The 22,479-nt window shown below is 50.0% G+C and overlaps 7 protein-coding genes across 7 annotated transcripts; 4 read left to right on the forward strand and 3 right to left on the reverse strand.

The window, feature by feature from the left end:
• Window position 1: 1 nt before the first annotated feature.
• Window positions 2-1,815, reverse strand: N7508_004685 (putative MFS transporter; the record flags this gene model as incomplete). Its single annotated transcript, XM_058462751.1, has 6 exons — window positions 2-161; window positions 215-682; window positions 744-1,158; window positions 1,214-1,499; window positions 1,555-1,580; window positions 1,647-1,815. 6 exons carry the CDS (start codon window positions 1,813-1,815, stop codon window positions 2-4), a joined length of 1,524 nt encoding a protein of 507 aa, XP_058319229.1.
• A 1,031-nt stretch (window positions 1,816-2,846) lies between these two features.
• On the forward strand, window positions 2,847-3,839 carry N7508_004686 (NAD(P)-dependent alcohol dehydrogenase; the record flags this gene model as incomplete). Its single annotated transcript, XM_058462752.1, has 1 exon — window positions 2,847-3,839. One exon carries the CDS (start codon window positions 2,847-2,849, stop codon window positions 3,837-3,839), a length of 993 nt encoding a protein of 330 aa, XP_058319230.1.
• Window positions 3,840-4,137: 298 nt separating this feature from the next.
• N7508_004687 (FAD-dependent oxidoreductase) lies at window positions 4,138-5,871 on the reverse strand (the record flags this gene model as incomplete). The annotated part of the gene is made up of 6 exons (XM_058462753.1): window positions 4,138-4,405; window positions 4,453-4,764; window positions 4,820-4,943; window positions 4,994-5,449; window positions 5,505-5,662; window positions 5,720-5,871. 6 exons carry the CDS (start codon window positions 5,869-5,871, stop codon window positions 4,138-4,140), a joined length of 1,470 nt encoding a protein of 489 aa, XP_058319231.1.
• Window positions 5,872-6,726: 855 nt separating this feature from the next.
• Window positions 6,727-9,629, forward strand: N7508_004688 (uncharacterized protein; the record flags this gene model as incomplete). Its single annotated transcript, XM_058462754.1, has 2 exons — window positions 6,727-7,559; window positions 7,619-9,629. 2 exons carry the CDS (start codon window positions 6,727-6,729, stop codon window positions 9,627-9,629), a joined length of 2,844 nt encoding a protein of 947 aa, XP_058319232.1.
• Window positions 9,630-13,728: 4,099 nt separating this feature from the next.
• N7508_004689 (putative C6 finger domain protein) lies at window positions 13,729-15,014 on the forward strand (the record flags this gene model as incomplete). Its single annotated transcript, XM_058462755.1, has 3 exons — window positions 13,729-13,843; window positions 13,966-14,304; window positions 14,386-15,014. 3 exons carry the CDS (start codon window positions 13,729-13,731, stop codon window positions 15,012-15,014), a joined length of 1,083 nt encoding a protein of 360 aa, XP_058319233.1.
• A 3,667-nt stretch (window positions 15,015-18,681) lies between these two features.
• On the forward strand, window positions 18,682-21,306 carry N7508_004690 (uncharacterized protein; the record flags this gene model as incomplete). The annotated part of the gene is made up of 2 exons (XM_058462756.1): window positions 18,682-19,037; window positions 19,101-21,306. 2 exons carry the CDS (start codon window positions 18,682-18,684, stop codon window positions 21,304-21,306), a joined length of 2,562 nt encoding a protein of 853 aa, XP_058319234.1.
• Window positions 21,307-21,918: 612 nt separating this feature from the next.
• N7508_004691 (uncharacterized protein) lies at window positions 21,919-22,428 on the reverse strand (the record flags this gene model as incomplete). The annotated part of the gene is made up of 4 exons (XM_058462757.1): window positions 21,919-22,103; window positions 22,176-22,286; window positions 22,336-22,357; window positions 22,414-22,428. 4 exons carry the CDS (start codon window positions 22,426-22,428, stop codon window positions 21,919-21,921), a joined length of 333 nt encoding a protein of 110 aa, XP_058319235.1.
• Window positions 22,429-22,479: the final 51 nt, after the last annotated feature.

Genomic DNA, 22,479 nt, shown 5'->3' on the forward strand with positions numbered 1-22,479 from the left:
ATTATAATGCATACCGGAAAAAGGGATTCTGCTTGTCAGTGAGATCGTCAAAAGCAATCTTGTCTCGTTGCACCTCATCGAGTTCCAACTTGTCCCGGTTTCGATTCTCACGCCATAGCACCAAGTACAATGCCACAGCAGCAGTGATCGTGATACAATAACTAGATTCCGTTAGATGAGCCAAGTAATAGAAATCGGAAAGAATATAACAAACCAGATCACCATGCCGGTCCACAACTCCGGATAGTGCTGTGCTTTAGTATTCGTTTTCACTAGCTGGGGCCCAATGATGTTGCCCACGGTGTATGCGACGAAGACAGTTGCTGCCATGATGGTTTTCTTCGTGGCTCCAGCAACGTTACTAGCTCCAACTGTTATGATCAGACTAACCACTGGTCCAAAGAAACCAGTCAGTGCGTAGCCTATGACAGGAGTCGCCGGGTGGTATCCCCATTGTGATTTCCAAATCATCACACAGCCAGCAATGACTGGAAGGCAGCAGGTGATTAGCATAGGAATGCGCGCATTGGGTACAATTGTGGAAATATAACCACAGAGAGGAATGAAGATGACACAAATGCCACCTACGGGGAATTGGAATAGGATGGAATCCAAGGTATTATAACCAAACGTCGATACGATCAACGGCCCAAAGCCCGAGATAGCACCGTTAATAGTGTACCTGAGCATAATATTAGTTAAATGCATAGGCAAGATGCAAGTTGATGAACAAGAACACTCACGCTGCTGCCATCATGATAGCCACCAGATAAATTTTGGTATCTGTCAGACACTCTCTGATCTGATCTGGTTTAATCTTCTGGCACCTCACGCCTGTTTGACCCTTCCGGAGTCGCTCCACAGCAACCGCTCGTTCTTCAAGAGTCAGAAACCAGGCTGAGACGGGCGAATTTGGCATAGTACAGCACCAGAGACCAAACAAAAAGGTCAGAGCACCAGCCAGAATGTAAATATACTGCCATCTCTTCAAGGACCCAGAAGTTATTTGGCCAAATCCGTAGTTGAGTGCGCTGCCGATAATAGTAAACCAGCCAGTGCCAGAGAACCACCACGCTTGTCGAAGGGCCTGCTCCTCTTGTGTGTAGTAACCACTGACTATAGTCATGAACCCAGTTGGGATGACACTTTCAATGAATCCTGTGCTTTGTCAGGGTATGAAAATTGAAAATTCATATTCAGAACGAACACATACCAAGGAAGAATCGCTGTACAAAAAGCCCCTTCCAAGTTGTCACGCCGGCAGTGGCTGCACAAACAACAGCCCACAGAAGGACTACTGGGCCCAAAACCGATCGAATGTTGAATCGCTGTAAAACGAAAGTCATTGGGTAGAGACCAGCAAGCATTCCAAAGTAAAAGATCGACGTTGCCCAGCTGAGTCGAGAGGTGTCAACAGATGGCGGAGATGTAGAGTTGTCTGTCACTTTTAGGGCCAAATCGGTTGTCATGCCAAAGAGCGCGGCGCTGCCTAGGATGGCCTGTTGATTGCGTCAGAGCTGTGTTCTTTGGGCGTATATTGGATATTCCATCTACCTTGTCATAGTACACCATGCCATAGCCTGTATTCAAGTTAGTCAAGATGTCACACGCAGCGCCTTGGGGGCGATATCCAGTTTGGAACTGACCAATGAGCATAGCAGGCATTAAATACAAGTCAATCTTTCGTAGCACTCGCTTTTCCACGACGGGATCAATTTCCTGGGCAACCTCGCTCACGACCGCCAACGCGGCATCCTTTTCAGGTATGACATGAGGGGAATCACCAGGGCTGGTGATACCGTTGATCTGGATCATAATCACAGACCGAGGCTACGATCTCCAGAGCTTCAATGTCAAAAACCACAAGCACACTTGACAATAGCAAAAGATTGCGAGATGCGACAAAATTTGTTATTTAAACTTCGCATTTGCCCAATCGGGATGTCCGATATCGCTAGTTCCACCGCCTATGGCAGAATCAACGCAAGTTCTGAATAGCGACAAGAAGTTATCGTAGCAATTTGCGAGATAGCTATCAAGCTCAATAAATTATAATGATTAACATAGAAAATGCTCTCGGGTCTCGGAAAGATCGATACTTCGTGTGAATTTATGTGTTTGCAGACTAGTGATTGCCAGCTAGGAGAGCTATTTCAACTTGCCACACCTACATGCATGATGCAGAGAACACACACGATGGGTAAACATGATTATATGAAGAGTCTAAGCACAGGTAGAGCAAGCATAGATTTCCCTGCTGACAACGCGTTTTATATCCATCCGTCTATCAGACACTTACCTATTTCCCAGGCTGGGCTTGGTCGCTTTCGCGCAACACTCAGTTCATAACAATCTTCCAGCCTTGGTACGGAGTATGTCCTACGCAAAATATCGGACTTGTTACCGACAGCTCCCAATTTTGGCTTCACTGCGGCCCACTTGAGCGTGGGTATATGATGTCACCACTTCGAACAAATCTTGATGCCCCTTTGTTCTCGATCTGAACGCCGATTGCTCAATAGATAGGCCCCAATCCCGGAGTTAGGCGCGTGAGCATTCAACCAATGTCAAATGGCTCTGCTAGCTGGTGATATCATTGGAGCTTACGGACCTGTTTTGACACCCAGATGGTATCGCGATTGATTTTGTTTACGAAACTTTCCAACAGGTTCGAGGAAATGCCTGATCCGGCCTCTGGGGGCTCGGGTAGGCTAGAAACCATGGGCCATGACGTACCAGAGAGCTGGATTATAAAGATTAGCCTGTTCAGAGTTCGTCAATGAATATTCGTGCACTAATTCGGAGCTTCACACCCTCAAAATCCTTTTCTTGCTCAATTTCACACAATGCCTATCAAGTTCAGTGTGTACAAGGGTTCCAAGGACGGGATCCAGCAGACTGAGACTGAGCGACAAGACCTCAAGTCCGATGATGTACTCGTTCGCATTACCCACTCTGGCGTTTGTGGGACTGATGTTCATTACCAAGGAGCCGACATGGCGCTCGGCCATGAAGGAACCGGTGTAGTAGAAGCGACTGGTCCTGATGCGCACCTCTTAAAGAAAGGTGAACGTGTGGGGTGGGGTTATGAACACGATTGTTGCGGCCACTGCAAGCAATGCCTCACGGGCTGGGAAACAATGTGTGGTGAGCGCAAGATGTATGGCAGCGCCGATCTCGACCAGGGATCCTTTGGTACACATGCTGTGTGGCGTGAGGCCTTCTTGTTCAAGGTTCCCGACAATATGAGTAACGAAGACGCTGGTCCCTTGATGTGCGGTGGATCGACTGTCTTCAATGCACTCACCGTCGCGCAAGTTCGTCCGACCGCTCGCGTCGGTGTCGTCGGTGTTGGAGGCCTGGGACATATGGCCATCCAATTTGCTGCCAAGATGGGCTGTCAGGTCGTGGTGTTCTCAGGCACGGACAGTAAAAAAGATGAGGCGCTCAAGTTGGGCGCTGCCGAATTCTATGCGACCAAGGGCGTCAAAGAGTTGAAGATCTCTGCCCCCATCGACAACCTCCTTGTGACCACCAGTAGCCAGCCAGATTGGCAGCTCTACCTGAACGTCATGGCTCCTAATGGTGTCATCTCCCCACTCACTGTAGACGCCAACGACCTCAAAATACCGTACATGCCACTGCTTGTGAATGGTCTTCGGGTGCAAGGAGGCATCGTGTCCTCAAGACAAATCCACCGGGATATGCTCGCATTTGCTGCCTTCCACGGCATCAAGCCCATCAACATGACCTTCCCTCTGACTCTGGATGGCGTGAAACAAAGCCTCCAGACCCTGGAGCAAGGCAAAATGCGATACCGGGGAGTTCTCGTGGCTTAAGCCTTGGATTCTGGCCGTCTGGCTTGTAGAGGACTTCAGAAATATTGAGTTTTGTATCTAATTATTTGAATCAGTGAGCAAATTGAAGGGTTCATCCATCAAACTTCTTGCATTTGACGCACATAGGCCGAGGAAAAGGAGGAAGAGAAATAGGTGAAAGAGTCCGAGGGGAACCGGCATTGATATTCAACTGAGGACCTTGATAGAGGACCTTGATAGATGAGTAGATTGAACTTTGTTGGACTACCGACGTCATAGATTTCTACAAAATTTGATCCATGCACGCTACCACATCGTTCTACAGACGGCCTGGAACTGGTCTTTCCTCCCCATCGCGAGAATCAGCAGGAGGAAGGCGAGGGACCGGCAAATTCAATTGTTTTGCAGCCTCTTGGGCAGCCCAAAAGCCTGTCACAAAGGCCAGAGCAAGGCCTCCAGCATATCCAAGGTTGCTAAAACCACCAGCATCGACGCCTGCTACAAGCAAGCCTGGAATGATAGACTTGTCAGGGGTCAGCGCGTGCCCTTGTGTGTCGATCGCGATTCCACCGTAGGTGAAGGTAATACTTATACATGTTAGGAGAATGGCGGAGCAGGGGCTGGGTTGACTTACGATGGCTGGACCTCAATGGCATAAAATGGACCTTCTCCATCCACCAAAGGTGCAGGCTGCGGTCCACCACGGCCAACAGGGGCATCCAAGGAGATGTGCTTGTGCCCCAAACGCATTACTTGATCATACTGCTCGATGGTGCGTCTTGTCTGCACATCGTTCACCCCCCAATTATGAAGAATATTCATCAATTCATTCAGCGTTGAAGCCTTTCCAACATTACAACCGTGGTCGCGCGCTTTTTGCAGACGATCGACATCACCAGCATTGGGAAACAGCGCACCCACACTGTGTCGGAGGCGGGTTTCCTCACTATAGAAGGTAATCAGGTCAGATATCATTTACTCTTCAGTGAAATTTCACATACTTAAACAATATAAACCCACGACGCTTTTCCTGCTTGGCAAGATATTGGTTGATGATTTCATCTCCTGTTGATTCATCTGCAAATCGTCGACCGGATTCATTGATCAACAGGCAATATTTGCTTTCTATACAGCTGTCAGATATCTGTATGAGCTCACTCAGCATCTTGGCTTACGATATTGGGCAAGTGGAAGATATTCCTTTGGCTTCACGTCCTCAGCTCGGAGTGGAGCTGGCATTAGATGGCCATAATAGGTATTCATACCCCTGCTAGTCCCAGCACCAGCTTCAATGGCCATATTGAGCCCGTCGCCCACCGAACCACGATTCGAACGCACGAAGATATTATCTCCACCCTGTCCTAGGTACTTCGAGGTCATATCGGAAGAACCTTGGAATCCACCAGTGGCCAAAACAACCAACTTAGCTTGAACCTCATAGTATGTAGATGGCGAATTGGAGTTATGCCGACAAATGATGGCACCGGTTACACTCGATCCAGGCACACCAGACTCTTTCTGAATTAGCCTGACCACCGAGGTGTTTGTGAAAAGTGCATTTGCGTTGCTCGACTTGATGCGTTTTTGATGGAGATCTTGAAGGTGCGGTATTTTGATTGGGAACCCGATACCTGTATCTTGTCAGCCACTGTGTTTTTGAGAATTCCTGCATTTGGCACACTGCACCTATTGTCATGATGCCATCGAAACGTTTTGCAGTAGGCACTCCGTTGTCACGCATCCACTGCACTGCGGGCAGGTAATCTTTCAGCCAGGCTTTTTGTAGAGTAGGGTCTCCTGCTGGGACCCAAGATCTCAGCTTATCGTAGTTTTGCGGTGCCCAGCTATTTGTTGATATTGTCAACACGGCTTTTATTCCGGATAATAGTGCAATTACTTACAACATTCCCGCAGAGTAATTTGATGAGCCACCGACATCGGGTTGCTTCTCGACAACCATTGTTTGAGCTCCTGCTTCGGTTGCGAAAGCAGCACATGCCATTCCAGACATTCCTCCCCCACAGACCAGAACATCCACGTTGATAGTCTCCATTGTGAGCGTGATCGGATTCAAGACGCCTGGCAAGAGTACGGCTAAATTGCTCTGCCTTTCAAGTAAAGTGTAGCTCCTTGAAAATCAATCATTGACATTCATCAAGTCTTATAGTTCTAATCTGAGGTTTTCCGGTCACTATATTATCATATCTCGGTCCGGGTACTAAATCAAATAGCCGGTGGCCCACAGAAAACATTACGTCGTGGACTGTACAAAGCAAGGTACCCCAGCAGGAAATATACCAAGGGATATCATAAGCAAATTGCCATCTGATCGAAACTGACACTTTGACTCACTCTCCTTTCTCTGTTCTCGGACTATATACTCATCACGTGATGACACATCCCACCCGCTCACTCTTACTTCATCACTTTTCGACTTCACCTGGACAAAATCCCCTTCAGTGTGTCGGGATCCCGTTTGTCTATTTGAAGATCGTTTCTTTCTGGGTGAACTGCTGCTATCGGCCCAAACTCGGCGCCACAGCTGTCCACTTGCCGCATTGCCGTTGACAGGGTCCGTTGCAAGCCGAAGAGCCGAGATCAGCGTCCCCATAAGCTTATTGCTTCTTTGATTCCCAGCTCTAAATTTGGGAATATTTTTGAGTTGCTTCATACTTTTAAACGTTTACCATGCACTAGCAGCGCATTCACAATGACTTTCTTTTTTAGCCGACGCCGTTCACAATCGGATGCAGCATCCCGTGAGGAGCCCAGGGCGCTCAGACGATCGCTTTCGCATCAAGATGCTCGCTCTGAAGGCGGGTTTCGAAATCTCTTTCGAAAGAGCAGTGATAGTCTGAAGTCAGAACTTCATGTAAGACGGTGAACCTTTGCACCCCGGATGTCACTGATGGCGAGCAAGGGACATGAAAAGTCTACCTCGGCTGACGCGCCCGCCATGCACAAACAACGATGCGACAGTGGCCGAAATGGTAGCAACAGAGATTATCCTTGCGCCTCTCCTCGCGGCCAATCCCCTACAGCACCAGATCACTCCGAGCCCAAGCAGCCAGGGAATATTCAAGATCTCCTCGAGTACAGACTTGACAAATCAAGCACACCGAAGAATAAGTCAGCGGCAACTAAATCTAGATCTCCGGTTGAATCAGTACTCACCAAGGAAGATGTGAAGAAAATTCTCTCTGGGGCGCCTCACTTTCTTTTGGAGAAGGGCAAACATGGGCGGTGGTATCCCCAAGTGATCTTTCCCTGGGATGAACAGAACCCTGTAGTTCAACATCTGTGGGATCGGAAGCCATTACCACATGCTTCATTTACTCTCAGCACACTCCACGCTCATCTACCGGTCCCAGATGACTGGGCTGTGAAAGGTGGTGTGCCTATTCAAATTTACGACTGGCGCCGAACAGACGCTACCAACAGGGCTACTTTTGATGTCGGGATATTCGAGGTACCCAACATGTTGTCTAACAACGGAAAGGAGCCCGGTACCGTTGGCTTTCGACATTTTCTTGAACTGTCCGTGGCGGATGCTGTTCGATATACGGGCCCCGAAGAGCCCAGGCCACCACCATACTTGCGGCGCGTCTCAAACTTGCCAGCAACCGAGGCCTTCGATCTGATGGGGGGTACGACAGACCCTATTCCCAATGCCAGAGTGGTGCCGTCTACGATCGTCACCAGCTCATCTGCGACGGTCCTCGGGCCTGGAAGCGCATTGGGGTGCGAGATATCAGTCTTCAAGCTCTCGTGCAACGGCTGGATCATTTGCGGCAGTTCAGACAAGACATGCTTCGAGAGGGATCGACAAAGACAATTCTAGACATTGAGACTCCGTATCAATTACACGATTCATTGCATACTCGTTTTCTCTACCCCCATCCGCCACCTGCCGACATCCTGCCAGGCCATCCCCATAGCATCAAGTCACAGATCAAGACATTGTGTATTGTGCTGAACACCCCGGGTGCATGGATCAACTTCAGCCTGCCTGAATGGCGTTTTCGTGCCGGGCAAGTTCTTTGGGAAGCTTCACTACATGGTGATGGGGACTGTCTAGAGCCTGGGTCAAGCGGTGACCGCCTACCTCGAGAGGATTTGACCACGTCTGGAATTGAGCGAAAGTGGTTGATGATACAGATGCTTCTCTCCGCGGAGTTGCTTCTTCGATTGGATGCTTTTGTTCGAGTTGGTATGTTACATGATCCGCATGGGGGTCATATCACGATCCTGGAACTTCATCAATTCGACAAGCTGCGTGAAGGCAAGGTCAATTGGGATTTGATTGTTGTGCGTCGATTCCTTGATAGTCTGGATATCACTTGGGCATCATCGGAATCAAAAGCACCTTCAGATGCATCTCGGTCACCCTCTTCGCCCAACAAGTCGCCTGAGAAGGGTCGCCACTTTCCCTTCATGGAAACTCTCACTCGACGCAAATCATCCCCGGCTGCGAGCCTGCAGTCTGCCTGGGATTGCCAGCTAAGCTCATCGCACGTCCGACAACAGCTGGAGGGATTGTACGTTTTCGCTGAAAATATTGGATGGCCAAATATCGATGCCTTGAAAACTGCAATGAACCTTAAACTGGGGGACGCAGAGAATCCGATCCTTCCAGCCTTGGTTGTCGATGACAGGGGGGTGGAACCTATATCCAGTGGGACCTCACTGGGCAAGGAGGATATGTACACCCGGAACCCCTGCCGCCGGCGCGTGAAGCTCCATAGCTCGGGCGATCCACAATCTAAAACCCTAGGCTGGGTTTCGCGTACTTGGCTATCTGGATTCGTGATCCCCGGTGAGGGCGTCAGTCATCTTCTCATGGCTACCCTGCTAGAGAATGATGCTGAGGCTCTAGGGCAGCTGGGGCCTATTGCTAATCTCTATGGGGGATTTGTTTATGGTGAACGCAGTTGGTGGAGCAAGGCATGCATTGTTGGGCGCGTTCTGTCTAGTGCAGCAGGAGCCAGGACATGCATGGGGTGGATCAGCAGCGACATGCTTCCCCGCGATAAAACTACGCAGGAGGTACTTGAGCGTGGTTGGTTTGAGCTCCCTGTTGAGCAAGTACCCCAGGTTTCGAGTAAGCCTCGAATCAAGCAGGGAGCTAGGCTTACGATGGAGTCATCACCTTTGGGTGTAGGAGATATCACCGCAGAGGCCTTTACGATTCCAAAAGAAGAAGCCGAGTCAAGCGCAACATCCAATCGCCAAGTGAGGTTGTTGGGTTTATCGGTCAATGGTGTCAGATCTCCATGCGACAATGGGAAGACCATTGCACCCGCTGACGAGGCAACTATGTCATTCTCCATTGATGAAGCGGAAGGCGCAGGGGGCGCAATTACGGTTTCCTTCGCCCTCAAGTACAATGTACGCTTCATTTCCGCCCATGAGTGTCGTGTGCCATTAGGAGTTGCCAGCAGAAACCACGTCGACCGAGAGCAAGTCGAAAAACAAGAGCCTACAAAGCCGCAAGAGTCTAAATGGACGCGCCTGCCTAGTCATCCACTGCACCGGTCCTATTCATACAATTATATTCCACTCGCCAGTCTCCCAAACACCTCGGCGCCGCAGCCGATGCGATCTTCGCAAGATGACGAGGCTCCGCCCACCCCAGAAATCATCATAATCGACGCGCGAGGCAACCGGGCCAAGGAAACGTTCGTTCGGGCATGGTGCGCTTCTGTCGGGTGTCATGCGATCATCAGTCGATGCGGGCGGGCTTGCGTCGCGTGTTGTATCAGGCAAGCGAGAGCAGTGGATATTCCGGTCGTGGTACGCGTGAGCGACTAAGGTGACATCGGCTATCTGATGGGCTGTAGATAGATTAAAGTATGTTTCAGTGGTATGCAGTAAATATTGACTTGGTATTGAATGTCATCATGGTCATCAAAAATTGCTCCTAGCGAAGGACCAAGTGATTTTGCGCCCATAACAGCCACTGGGGCTGAGCTCCTCAAGCTCAGGGCTCAGAGCATATAATCGCGCATACTGGGCATTTGACACCAAGAAATGAAGGATAAGTCCGTGGTTGGGGCACACCCCCTTTTTGGGCCGGAAAAGTTGTGGTGATAGCACGGTCTTCTCACCGGAGCCGTGGGGGAAAGGGGACCCAAACCGTTTTTTTTTTATTGGAGTCGAGACAGCCCAGTAAAATGTAGGGGGAAAGAAAAATAAAATAAAACATAAATAAATAAAACAGATACCACCTTCCTTTTCTCCTCACAACCCAAGGAAATTCGCGAATCATAGGGAGAGGACCCTAGAGAAATATTTTCTTGGGAGGACGCGTAAGGCAGGTTGCAGGTTAAAAAGGGTTGACCCATGAGCAGCCGAGAAAGCCCCCAAAAACAGTCAAGGGCCCGAGTATGGTGAAACAGCCGGACCAGGTAGAGGGGGCCAGTGAGGTCCCTGCATTGATACTCCACAGAGATCTGTATGTATTAGATGTGGGAAGTATACTCCGTTCGAACATGTCTCAGTTTAATGCCTTGACCTTGATACTGGATAGGTTACTACTAGGTCTCATTTGCACGGTCCATGGAGAGTATGTGGCATATGCAAGTCCATATTGGACTGTAATCTGGAACTAAGCCTTGCTCTAACCGAACGCTCCTCCTGGGATGCGGCATGCAGGGCCGGAGAAGACCGTCTAAAACAGCACTTAGCCCGAAAGGAATGCCACGCGACATATAGGGTAGAGCATCGGACAACTTCCATCAGAAACCTCACTGCGAATGGCCTTTACAGGGTACAAAGAACGCCACTGCGGAGCTCGGCACTTGAAATTTGGCAGGAGAGAACATGGCCGCCTACTAATCCTAGATTGGAATAGTGTTCTAAGTACAAATCTTTGTACTTTATAAACTCGGAATGTATAACTTCAGCTCCATTTAGCCGAGTCTTCTAGAAGGCAAGGAATTCCGTGTGAGCATGTCTATCCACCGAGGGATTCTTGGCTCGTGAGATCAGAAACCGAGATCTTGCTCAGCCCTGGACCCTTGTTTCACTTTAAACAATTGGCTCGATCGACAACGACGCGACGCCCGTTGGGGCTTTACCTAATTGCTCTAAAGCCGATTACGGGCGGACCTGTATGCTATTCTCGTACATTGGTCCTATGAGTGCGGAGTCGCCTGTCTCGCGCTACTGCGAGATCTATCGTAGTTGACATTCGCCGCGTCACGATACATATGTTGATCGTTTAGCTGCAGACGCACCCCAAAGAGTCTTTAGTTTGAGGCCCAATGGGATCGGCGCCTGGCCATCATACAAGACCCGTGCTTCGTCGATCTTTGACCAGAGCGTGCTGTGGGGGCTGAAGCGTATGTAGTTTCTTCGCAAAAGGGCGGTCGACCCATTCCCATGGGTAGAATGCAGCGTCTAGCATGCACATGCTCCAATACTGTACATGGGCCTGTACTTCGCTAGGAGAGAAGCCAGTACGAGAGCACGGTGATCGGTGGCGTCCATTGGCCTTGAGGGGATTTGTTGACGTGATACACCCATATAACGTGAAGATCATAGTCCACACTCCCTACTCCATACACCTGAACACTCTCTCCCCAAGCCACGGTGACCAGTCTTTTCTCGGATCCTCGCCACCCCTTTTTTTTTTTTTTTTTTTTTTTGGAAGTGTAGAACAAGCACAAGGACCCCGTCGCTGATCTCTTGACCCGTTTGCCCCTTTAGTGGGATCTGGCATGCATATGAGGCTTTTGACAAACCCCAGCCTAACTGCCAAGAAGCATCTGTAACGCGCTACCAGCGTCGAGACGATCCTTAATTAAACCTTGACCAGCCCCACAGTTGCAGGATGAGATCGCTTCTGATTCTTACTGTGTAGGGCGTGTCTTAAGGCTTTCGGAATGATATCTTATTTGGGTGTAGTCCAGGGCTGTGTAGCTGCACTTTATGTCATTGGTTTTCTCCGGTCCTATACAGATTGGCTTTTTGAGGACTTTCACAAGGGCCACGTACTCCGTCAAAAGATGAATACGGTAGAGAAACAGTAATTATAATATTAAGATTCACTTGATTGACCTACTAGAGACTTTTCTATCCAAGGAACGCGGTGGTAGGATCCCTGACTAAGAATGTTGGCCGTCTTTCATTGGTGAACCAACTATTTCCATTGGATCTTCTGGGCACATTTCTTTTTCGCTCTGGGTAAATGTGGCGGAAGATGTCATTTTATTGAAGCCAAATTGGGATTAAGCTACCGGCGACGCAGGACAAAAAAAAGGGGGGGCAAATCCTCAAGGGAAACTCCAAGCATGACTGTCGTGAACACAATGAAAAAAAAAAAAAAAAAAAAAAAAAAATGAAATGAAATGAAAGAAAAAGCCGAATACCTACGTGTTTCTCGGGTAAAACCTGATACACATCAGCCGTGGACCCTGAATCTGTTTTTAGAACCAATCATCCAGTGGTTCGTTTCAGTCTGGTTATGGGGGATTGCGAAATTTCTACTACCAGTCTTCCAGAAGGCCAGCGCATAATTCTCAAGCTACATTCCCCTTCCAGAAGCACACAAGGTTTCTCGGGATCACCCTCTGAAATAACCAGACACAGAAGGTTCTCTTTGGGGCAATGGACCCTCGGAATACCGAGCTTATTGGTTGTAGGTGCCGACCTAAGCTCGCGTCGCCAATCACTTAGCCGGGACTTGAAGGAAGTATTCCCCAGTTCATCAATGATTGACAGGTAGCCCTCCTGGCACTAAGCCCAACTGGTACACTATGAGCGACCACCATCCAACATCCACAGTCCCCACCGTGTCAGGGCTCCCAGACCATGGTTCCTGGCCTCGACCTCATTTGATGAGTTGGGTCTATCGTACGCAATCAGGGGGCATTGCACAGTTACCTAATCACGATGTGTTCCTCAGAAATCAATCTGGCTCGGACGATGACAGAATGTATAAAACGAAACAGGGAAATAGTCAATCAGGAACAAATTCTGGACAGTAGAAATTCCCCCTTGGCTAGACAGCACAACATCTGTGAACTCAATAGATTCAATCGAAGGTTGAAGGTTAAAGGGAAGGCCCCCCTGAACGGATCATCGAATGTGGTTGACAATGACCTGCAGTTGATTTGGGCTAAGTCGATACATCCGAGTTAGTCTTAGTATGCAGAGCCACCTTGTTCCACGTACGGTGGGATATACTGGAAATAAAAAATAAAAAAATTCAATAAAAAATAGAAAAACCCGAAACCAGGCCTTGAGAGCGTTTCACCCCGCGATTAGCTTCTGTCTCTTGAGACTATAGTACATCCTCGATCTGCTCTCTTCTTTCATTCACACCGTTCACTTCATTCACTCCTTTGAATTGCCTATTTTTTCTTTTTTCTTTTTTTTTCCTTTACTAATCTCTTTCTGGTTGTTATCGTTTGACTGGTCTCCCCCTAGTCTGTTTCTTCCTCGATCCCAAACTGGACCACGATAACCTTCTAGACCCTAACCCTGTCTGAAGGCCCGTCTTCCAGGAACACTCTAATTATAATTACCATTGATTAATTCGCAATAACTGGAGATATTGAGGGCCTGGAAACCAATCTATCCTCGACCCCGACTCTATTGCAACAGACTTGACGGGCATCCGACTCAGCGGGCCGTAACATACCCCCGACTGCCATTTTCTGAAACGCGCAATATCGGCGCATGCGGATCTAGGCTTGAGGATTGGAGCGTCATCCTCCGGACACCACCCCTCGGCTATCGTCTCTCTGCGGTGTCTTGCATGGCCTTGTGGGGATTGTCGCATTCGCATTCGATCACCCCTCTAGGCACTTTCAGCCCGATTTCTCGCAAGGCGCCCCTTTCGTTGCGCTGGGGCTATTGATGCGAATTCAACTGGTATAACGACGGAATCTTGCATGTAGGAGCTATGCCCGCAGCTGTCGACGAAATGGCATCAACACCCACTTCACAAAGCGCCGCCATGGACGCAAACGATAAAAAGCGCAATAAATTGGGGTATCACCGGACATCTGTCGCATGTGGTCAGTACCAAATCACACTTCCTCTCGCTATCGTGCGCAGATATGTCGATCAAGAACGAGAGCCCCCGTTCAGGGCGACATAGCGGGCATGCAAATCAGCAATTTAGCTCATACATCTACAGTACATTGCCGCCGACGAAAGATTCGATGCCTGGTAGCCCCAGACGACGCAGAAGGACGCTGTGAGAATTGCATTCGACTGCGAAAGGACTGTCAATTCTTCCCTGTGGACCAACAACCACCAATCGAAAAGAAATCACGCCCTAGCTCGAGATTGGAGACTCCATCAACAGAGCGCTCAAACACCACGCCAATTGCATCTTCCCCGACCAACTTGGTCTCCGATCCCACCGAGAGCTTCTATCCATATCAAACCATGCCCATGAACACTTCATCCGCCCAGGAACTTTCGCCGTACAATGTCAACATGGTTCCAAGTAACCCAATGGGTCTAACACCAGGTAGGTTTGCGTCAGGTGTGCCATTGGCGCATTCCAAATTATTGCTAGGCCAAGTTGTAAACTGACCAATTTTCGAATTAGATCGACCCATGGGACCAGGAGACTTTGCTGGACACCCGACTATGGATGCAGGGGTCGCGTGGGACGAATTTACGACAATATCAGACCCGCACATGTTGAATACGATGGCCGGAAAGGGCCAAATGATGAACATGGCACCCAATGTGTGGAATCCGAACATGCCCTCAAGACTGCCACCACCTTCGCCTATATCTGCCGCCTCTCCAATGGGAAGCCAAACGCCTATGAACCCGACTCCGGCCTTTGCTATGCAGCCAGATGGAACTGTCTGGCAGGTACCACCACCGCCACCGAGAACGATGAGCTACCCCGGACAAGAAATGGGATCGGCCTATCCCAATCCATATCATCCCCAGATGCCTCCAGAGTTGAAACGGAGAATGACCACACCCGCTCAACCTCTACCTGCCTCCAGTGCATTAGGCCCACAAGGATCACCGGGCTCCGATATGCAGACGCCCGGTTCAGTGTCCTACCCACCAGGCATGAACTACCCCCAGTGGCAAGATATGAGTGCTATGCCTCCTATGGGCGTGGTGCCATACCCCATGTACACTGGTGAGGCACAACAGCCTTACAATTCTCCAATGGGACATCCTGGGGCTCCAGGACGTTCCCCAAATTCATGAACCTCTTTCTATTCACTTCGCCACGCTCCACCTTTACATCTTTTGGGGATCGAATTTTGTCGCGCACATCACCTAGACGGCTTGTTTCACTTCTAATACCCCGTGGGACCTACACTTTCCCATATTTTCCATTGGCATTTCAACTTCACGTTTTTCGCCTAATACACCATGGCGGGTCTGCTTTGCAGCTAGTCATTAGCGGGCGCAAGGACTTTCGGGGTGGCATCTCCCGTGATTTCTTGTCTTATTTTTCTCTCTCATGGCATGGTTCCATCTTTTTATTTCCCTCTGACCTTTGTGGTCTTGTCAAAGGCTTGGTGTTTTTTTTTTGTGCTTTCTTTTTCGTGTTTATGGCATTTTCGACTTGGTTTTATTGGGGATGGGGGGGAGGCATCTTTTTCTAGCCGGTGGTATTTGGGGGAGTGAGTTTCCTTATACATCTTGGAAGGGTTTTGTTTTGGTTTCTCCCATAGACTTTGTTTTCTTTTCTATTCCCCCTTTTGCTATGCGATTGATATACATATATATTCCATAACTTCATGGCCCTATACTTTATTCTTCCACTTGATTGGGTTGCAAGGGTACAAAACTGGTGGATGGAGTAGATAATCCTGCAATTGGATATCCATTCTATTGCTGCGATGACAAAACTATTTTGAGATCTGGTTGAGGTCCCGGATGCCAGACACGTGCCTCAGTTGCCGTATACATTTACACATCTACTTCAGCAACTTGCATATTTTCATCTGGTTCATGTGATTTCGACTCGAGTGTTGTATTCTATCCGTTGCTTTGGGTCGGGTGGTACATATGATATATGAAGTTCCCACTTCCAGTGATGCTGTGTGTCTGTGAGATGCACCCTTGCGTGGCCACCAATAATAGATTGCAGAACATTAATCCGAATAAGCATATATCGCAAATGCAAGGCTTGAATTGCTCGATCAAATCACCGCAAGCCAACACAGGGAGAGGTGATCTTCCCTATGATCATTTGACTTCCATGTCTCACATGCAAGAGGGGATTAGGCGAGGACAGTGGCTGCCCGAAGCCCTCAAGGCGCACAGAAGTCTCAGTCGAAGAGGCAGAAGTGCATAGGAGAGAGAAAGGGGAAGTCGGTTATGACGAAGATATGAGATAGCATAGATTTGTAGATACTCTGTAGATAATCTGGAGATACAGGTCTCCAGATGATAGGGGGTAGATAGAGCAGATTCGAACATCTCCGGGGGAAGTGATAACTGAGAATCAACCAATCTCAGGATCAGCACGGCCAGGAATGACTCGCCCAGGATCAGTCATAACTCCAACTATCTCTTCAACCGCCCAAAAGATAAGCTCATTGTCCACTGATCTGACATGTTGACGCCACTGGATCCGCCTATGGGGCGGATCACCCGGAGAGCCGATGGGAAACACAAATTCTGGGGTTGAAATCTGGAGATAGCAGAGTCGCAATGGCGGTGTAGACGGCGACAGGTCCAATGAAGTTCCCAGGGGTCTTATCTGAGCGAGATATGCTGGCTGGTCCCTGTTGGTTCTCGTGAGAGCTTCTTATCAAAATTGAGACCAGAGGTGTATATATAGTGGTGCATTCCCTAAAGATCAGAGTCAATCAAGACATGAGTTTCTGTCAGGTTCGCCCATTTCGCCAATTTCGCCAAATCGCCAATTTCACCTGTCAATTTCACCTGTCAATTTCACCACTCTCTCGGGCAATCCTCTGGAACCTATCAATACCTGAAGATTTCCGATTTTCTACATAACCGCAGGAACCGCACAGAAAAGGAAAAGAAAAAAGATAATACAGAAAAAAGACTTGCCCTCCCCCTTAAGTGGGAGGCAACGGCCAAGGCAAAGATTCACAAAAGTACGAGTCAGAAGCAGTGACGCCACAAGCGGAATGGTCCGGGTGAGACCTAATCCCTTAGGAGAAGGCATTTCATAAGATTTGAAGCGAGAGTTTGGGGGACGAGATAAGGTGCAGTTCCACCGATCTGCAGTCTATCGGTGACTATGCTGCATTACGCCAATGACCGTTGACGGCTTATCTTTGGATTCCCCGATTTGGCTGACAGAGGTACGACACGGTACTATACTGGGATTCCCTCCACATGGGTTTTAACCGGTCTTGGGTGGCGAAGGGGGGATATTAAACCCCCGCGATGAGATACGGCTTGGCTCTGAGGCAGAGAGGGAAACGCCGTGACGAGACCTGCTGTATTTTTGCGTCATACGTCGGCGATACCGACCTCGGGTAATATAGGAATCTCTTCTCGGTGAGTCTTCACTCCGATTCACTCGGTGGCTTTTCTCTTAAATCAGAGTATATGTGCCTACAAATGAGTTTACAAATGACAAGAAAGACCACTGGGCCAAAGAAAACAAAAACAAAAACAAAAAACAAAAAAAAAAAAAACAAGCAGAAAAACAAGACGAAAAAGAGGAAGAGAGAGAGGGAACGGCCAAACAGCTCAGTAGAACGTTGCTTATCTCTCGGGCTCCATCCGTGGCCCTCCGCCCCGCCCCAGTGCATGGACTGATATACTTCATGTCAAATCTGATTGTACTTTCGGGGGCTTCTGTTACGCCGCTTGGTGTGGGAGACCGCATTGTCTGCCTCAATGTGAACCAGTCAAGCATATGGCATTTCATTACAGACCTTTCACTCCCAAATCAGGCCTTCAGGACTGCAAGATCCTCTACACTGTCGTCTCCACCGGCAACGAACAGTACCCACTTGGCCTTCATCTGGACACGCTCCGGAGACGCTAAGGTACTTGATATCTCTGCGAGTTCCAATCCCGAGCTTATGTCCGAATCTCCAACCATGGACGATATAGTGTACCTGCGTTTCGACCAGTCCCGACTCTCAGGAGAGGGTCGGGCAAGTACATTAGTTTTTGGAGTCTAGCAGGAAAGAGACTCGGGCCGATGATAGATTTGCCAGCACTCCGTAATGGAGGCATACTTGGGGCCGTGCGAGGTATACAGAAGGGCATTCTAGACCCGAAAAAAAAAGGCAGCCAGCGGCGCTGATTCGTGGAGGAATCCCCAGACGCACGACAGAGGGCAAAAAGTAATCAGCTATTAAGCAGACGGGAGTGGCGCATGAATCATGTCCGTATATCGGTCATTTGCCGTACGGAGGTAATACTAGGTTAGGTATTTACGAGTGCAGACATTTAGACATATCCTATTCACCTCTACTTCGATTCCCATTCTTTCTTATTTTCCATTTCACTCTGATATCCAGACTTGAAGTAGTTTTTGTATCGGACGTTGCCCCGTGGCCCGTGTGTAGTCATCCGTTTCCGTCTCCCACACTGAACTCAACCTCCAATTCCTCTCTCTCTCCTCCTCCTCCATCAACTCGCCTCATTCACGAGGCCCCTTCTATTTCCTTATTTATCCTCTGGGCATGAGCGTCTGGAGGGTCTAGCCCCCCCTCCACGACTCTTGTCTTTTCATGCTAAATCTGATACTATATCCTAACCCCGGTAGTTGGCTGACGCCAATCGTCTCGCTTGGCTGCATCCGATCAACTTCCGGCAAGGGTCTCGTTTACGGCGGGTACGGGGGAATTTCAATTCAACCCACCGCTTGACCACCCCCGCCGCTTTTATTCGAATCATTCCCCTCCCCCTCTCTTCCTCTCCATCGATTATGGAGGGGATACATGGTGGGCACGGAGGAGCCCGCCCATCCCAACCCATGGCTTTTCCTGGGTTCGAGGACTCCCACATGATGTCCGACGACTTCTCTTTCGACTCTCCGTTCTCTCCGTCTAACTCCTCCAATGTGAACGACGGTGTCCTCGGTGACTCCATCTTTCCCGAATGGACCAACGGCCGAGGCGACAGTCCCGATGAGATGCAAAAGAAAGATCCGCTCGCTGCCCAGATCTGGAAACTCTACACCCGCACCAAGTCCCAATTACCAAACGCAGAGCGCATGGAGAATCTCACATGGCGGATGATGGCCATGAATCTAAAGCGCAAGGAGCGAGAGCAAATGGCTCGGTAAGCAATTCCTGCGTATCTCTACGTATCTCTACAAGTCAGGACTGACTCCTTCCGGCACAGTGGAGAGATCCAGAGCCCGACAGCGAGCGGCATCGCGCAGATGCGCTTGTCCGACCGAGCATCCACTGCTGACTCGAACCCTTCGCATGCGATGAACCTTGATGCAACCCCAGATCCCATGAACCTGGATGACTTCATTATTCCCTTCGACTCCCCTGAACAATCCTCCCACCCGCCTACCGAACGAAACTTCACTGCGACGCCCACGGGAATCCCTATCAAATCCCGCAAGGATCATGCCATGATGGACCCATCGGTCGCCGCCTCATTCCCCCACCCTCCCCAGGAGCAGCGAACCAATTCCGAGTTTGGTTACGTCCCCCGACGAGTCCGCAAGACAAGCGTCGACGAGCGCCAGTTCTTGAACGGTCTGACTGCACCGACCCGAAAGCGCCCCGCAGAAGCCTCCCCCCATGTTCCTCCAGTGTCCAATGCCATGATGTCGCAGCACTCGGAACTGTCAGCCGCGCTTCCCGACTACTCGCTTGACCAGCCATCCCCATTTGCCATTCCAGCGAATGGGTCACTGAGCTCGCGCAGGCACCAGCATACTCCCTCTGGCCTCCCCTACGGGCTGGACACCTTTGGCATTGGTGAAGAACATGGGATGAGCTCGGCCGGTCCCTATCAGCAGCACTTTACATTCTCGCCTTCAGACTCCCCCATGACTTCAGGCAACCCCTTTTCCAACTTGTATGCTCAGACCCCGCTTGCCTCATCTCTCAACTCGACCGAATTCTTCTCGCCTCCGCCTTCTGGATACCAGTCCGCGGTTTCAACCCCGCAGCCGATCTATGAAGGGGAGCAGTCGATGTTCTTCTCCGAGGCCCCCTCCGCTGAGCCTCACAACCAGCGCCGCATCCCCAGCTATCTGCAGCAACGATCGTCCAACCTGTCAGCGTCGTTGCAGCCTCGCTATATGTACAATGTGTCTAACGGCGAGTCACAGCCAGGCAGCGCAGTCACTGGACCATCGGCTCCATCGCACGTGTCTGGATTTTCCGTGCCGCAGCCGCAGCATGTCAACCCATCGCAGGTGCTTGGTTCTGGCGAGTATTCTACGACCGCGCCCGCTAGCAGCATGTTCACCTTTGGTGGAGACTCCGACAACGAGGACGATGATGGTAACTTTGAACGGGGGGGCATTGCTATGCCCAATGACTTTGCCTCTATGGATGAGGCTGGTGATATGAACGGTGGTCTCCAGTGGGATGGAGGATTCCCTGGATCAGTTCAGTCCCTGCCAGGTTTCAGTGCTCAGCACCGTAAGCACGTCACGATCGGCTCCACCGATATGATCGATGGACCCCGCGAGTGGCACCAGGGAAGCCTTGGACGTGGGCATGGATCTGCCGCTTCAGTGAGCGATGTGCGCAACCGAGACCAGGATCCTCGTCGTTATGGCAAGGTCCCGCGGACTGCGTCCACGCCCAATGCTGCTGCACTGCTTCGCCAAAGCTTGAATGGCTCGGCGAGCGGTCCCCCAACAAACCACCCCTCTCCCAACACCCCTCCTGAGTCCGGCCTCAGCAGTGCAGTACCATCGCGACCGGCCAGTCCTGGTGGATCGAAGAACGGCGACCCGAATGCCGGACCAACCACCTGCACCAACTGTTTCACCCAGACCACCCCTCTATGGAGACGCAATCCCGAAGGTCAGCCGCTTTGCAATGCCTGTGGCTTGTTCCTAAAACTCCACGGCGTCGTGCGGCCACTATCGCTCAAGACGGATGTTATCAAAAAGCGCAACCGTAGCAGTGCCAACACGCTTGCTGTTGGTACTTCTCGATCGTCCAAGAAGTCTTCGCGCAAGAACTCCATTCAGCATGCTCCATCTTCATCGATTTCATCGCGCATCAACACCTCAGAATCACCACCCTCGATTTCCGGATCGAGCGGAATGGGGAAACCCGGTGTTGTACCTATTGCAGCTGCTCCACCCAAGTCTGGCCCCCCTGCGGGGGTGGCCCAAGCCCGTGCTGGCGTGCAGGTGGCTCCCAGACGGCAACGCCGACTCGAAAAGGCACCGACCGGGTCGGAACCGGACGCAGAAGAAAGTCCCAAGTCGACTGCTCCCACCAGCCGATCGAAGGTCGTGCCTTTGGCCCCGGCGATAGCCCCTGCTGCCGCCAACCCGGCCAATCACAGTATTGCTGGTGGCCAGGGCGCAAGCCAGGAGTGGGAGTGGCTCACAATGAGTCTGTAGGCGGCGCACTACTTTTCTTTTCCTTTATGCCAATTTACCGATGTGTGATGGGCCTGGCCCACACTCCCCTAATCTCACGTATGACACGACTAATGTCCCCGGCGGTCGTCTTGCGTGGTTCTCTCTATGCTCTCTCATGCCTTTCCTGATCATCCTATGTTACGTGTGCTTTTTGATGATTTGATTGATACAATCGCGTCTGTCCGGAACCCGAGCTGCCTTTTTCTTTTTTCCTTTTCTCCTTGTTTCTTTTTACTGGTTTTGTCTTTTTTTTGGGTTTTTTTTGTCTATTTGCAGCTCGGAGCCGGCAGAAGTGCGCATCTCTCTCGTCTCTGTTTATTTGTTATTTACTCCTGGTTTTATTGCGCTGCTGAGCAGGCTTTGATTAATGGGTCTCGTTGTTCTTGCGCGATATTCTTTCTAGACCTGGTATCAATATGATTATGATTTTACTCAATCGTTTTTCTCGATTTATATAATGATTTCTACTTTTCGGCATCCGTAGGAGGGTGAATCTCAGGTTACTTGTCTGTTTGAGATGATTGCCAGGTATCCAGGGACTTGTAGACTTGTCCATCTACTCAACAGAACCAATCCTCAAGCTGATTCAATTTAATCGGCACCCCGCGAGCCTCCCCCGAGAGCCTTGGCCACGGTCTCTTGTGCAGATTGTAGCATAGTCTGGTTCTTCTCCACCCCCACCCCATGGTCAGGCACCTCTCTCGCATTGTCCTCCCGGAACTGCCATATACTGTCGGGAGTATCCGATATATGACGAGATGTGGCCTTTGTGTCTCCTGTAGAACAGAATACGGGTTAGCCAGGCTCAACGCAGGCCTTCACTTCCAGTCTCGCTGAGAGGAGCATACCTGGTTGCAACTGGTAGGCAATCTTCTCGCGTGCATAGCTAGCAGACTTATCGACGCGACCGGCGGCAGTATCTGTAGTATTTGCCTTTGTAGTGAGGTGCTCAGGTGCCTCTACAGTGTGTCAATGGAATTTTGCAAAATTAAGTGGAGTGCAGCTGACCATCTGTGCTTGCGATATCACCCTGTAGACCACGAATTGTCAGCGTTGCTACAACCCATGCAGATCCATTCACCTTACTGCCATTCCAGCCATATTGATGGTGGTTAAAGTAGCTGATTCACTACAGCACAGTTTTAAGAATAC

The sequence above is a fragment of the Penicillium antarcticum genome, assembly GCF_028974205.1.
Source record: "Penicillium antarcticum strain IBT 31339 chromosome Unknown utg000005l_segment0_segment0, whole genome shotgun sequence".
NCBI classification, from domain to species: Eukaryota; Fungi; Ascomycota; class Eurotiomycetes; order Eurotiales; family Aspergillaceae; genus Penicillium; species Penicillium antarcticum.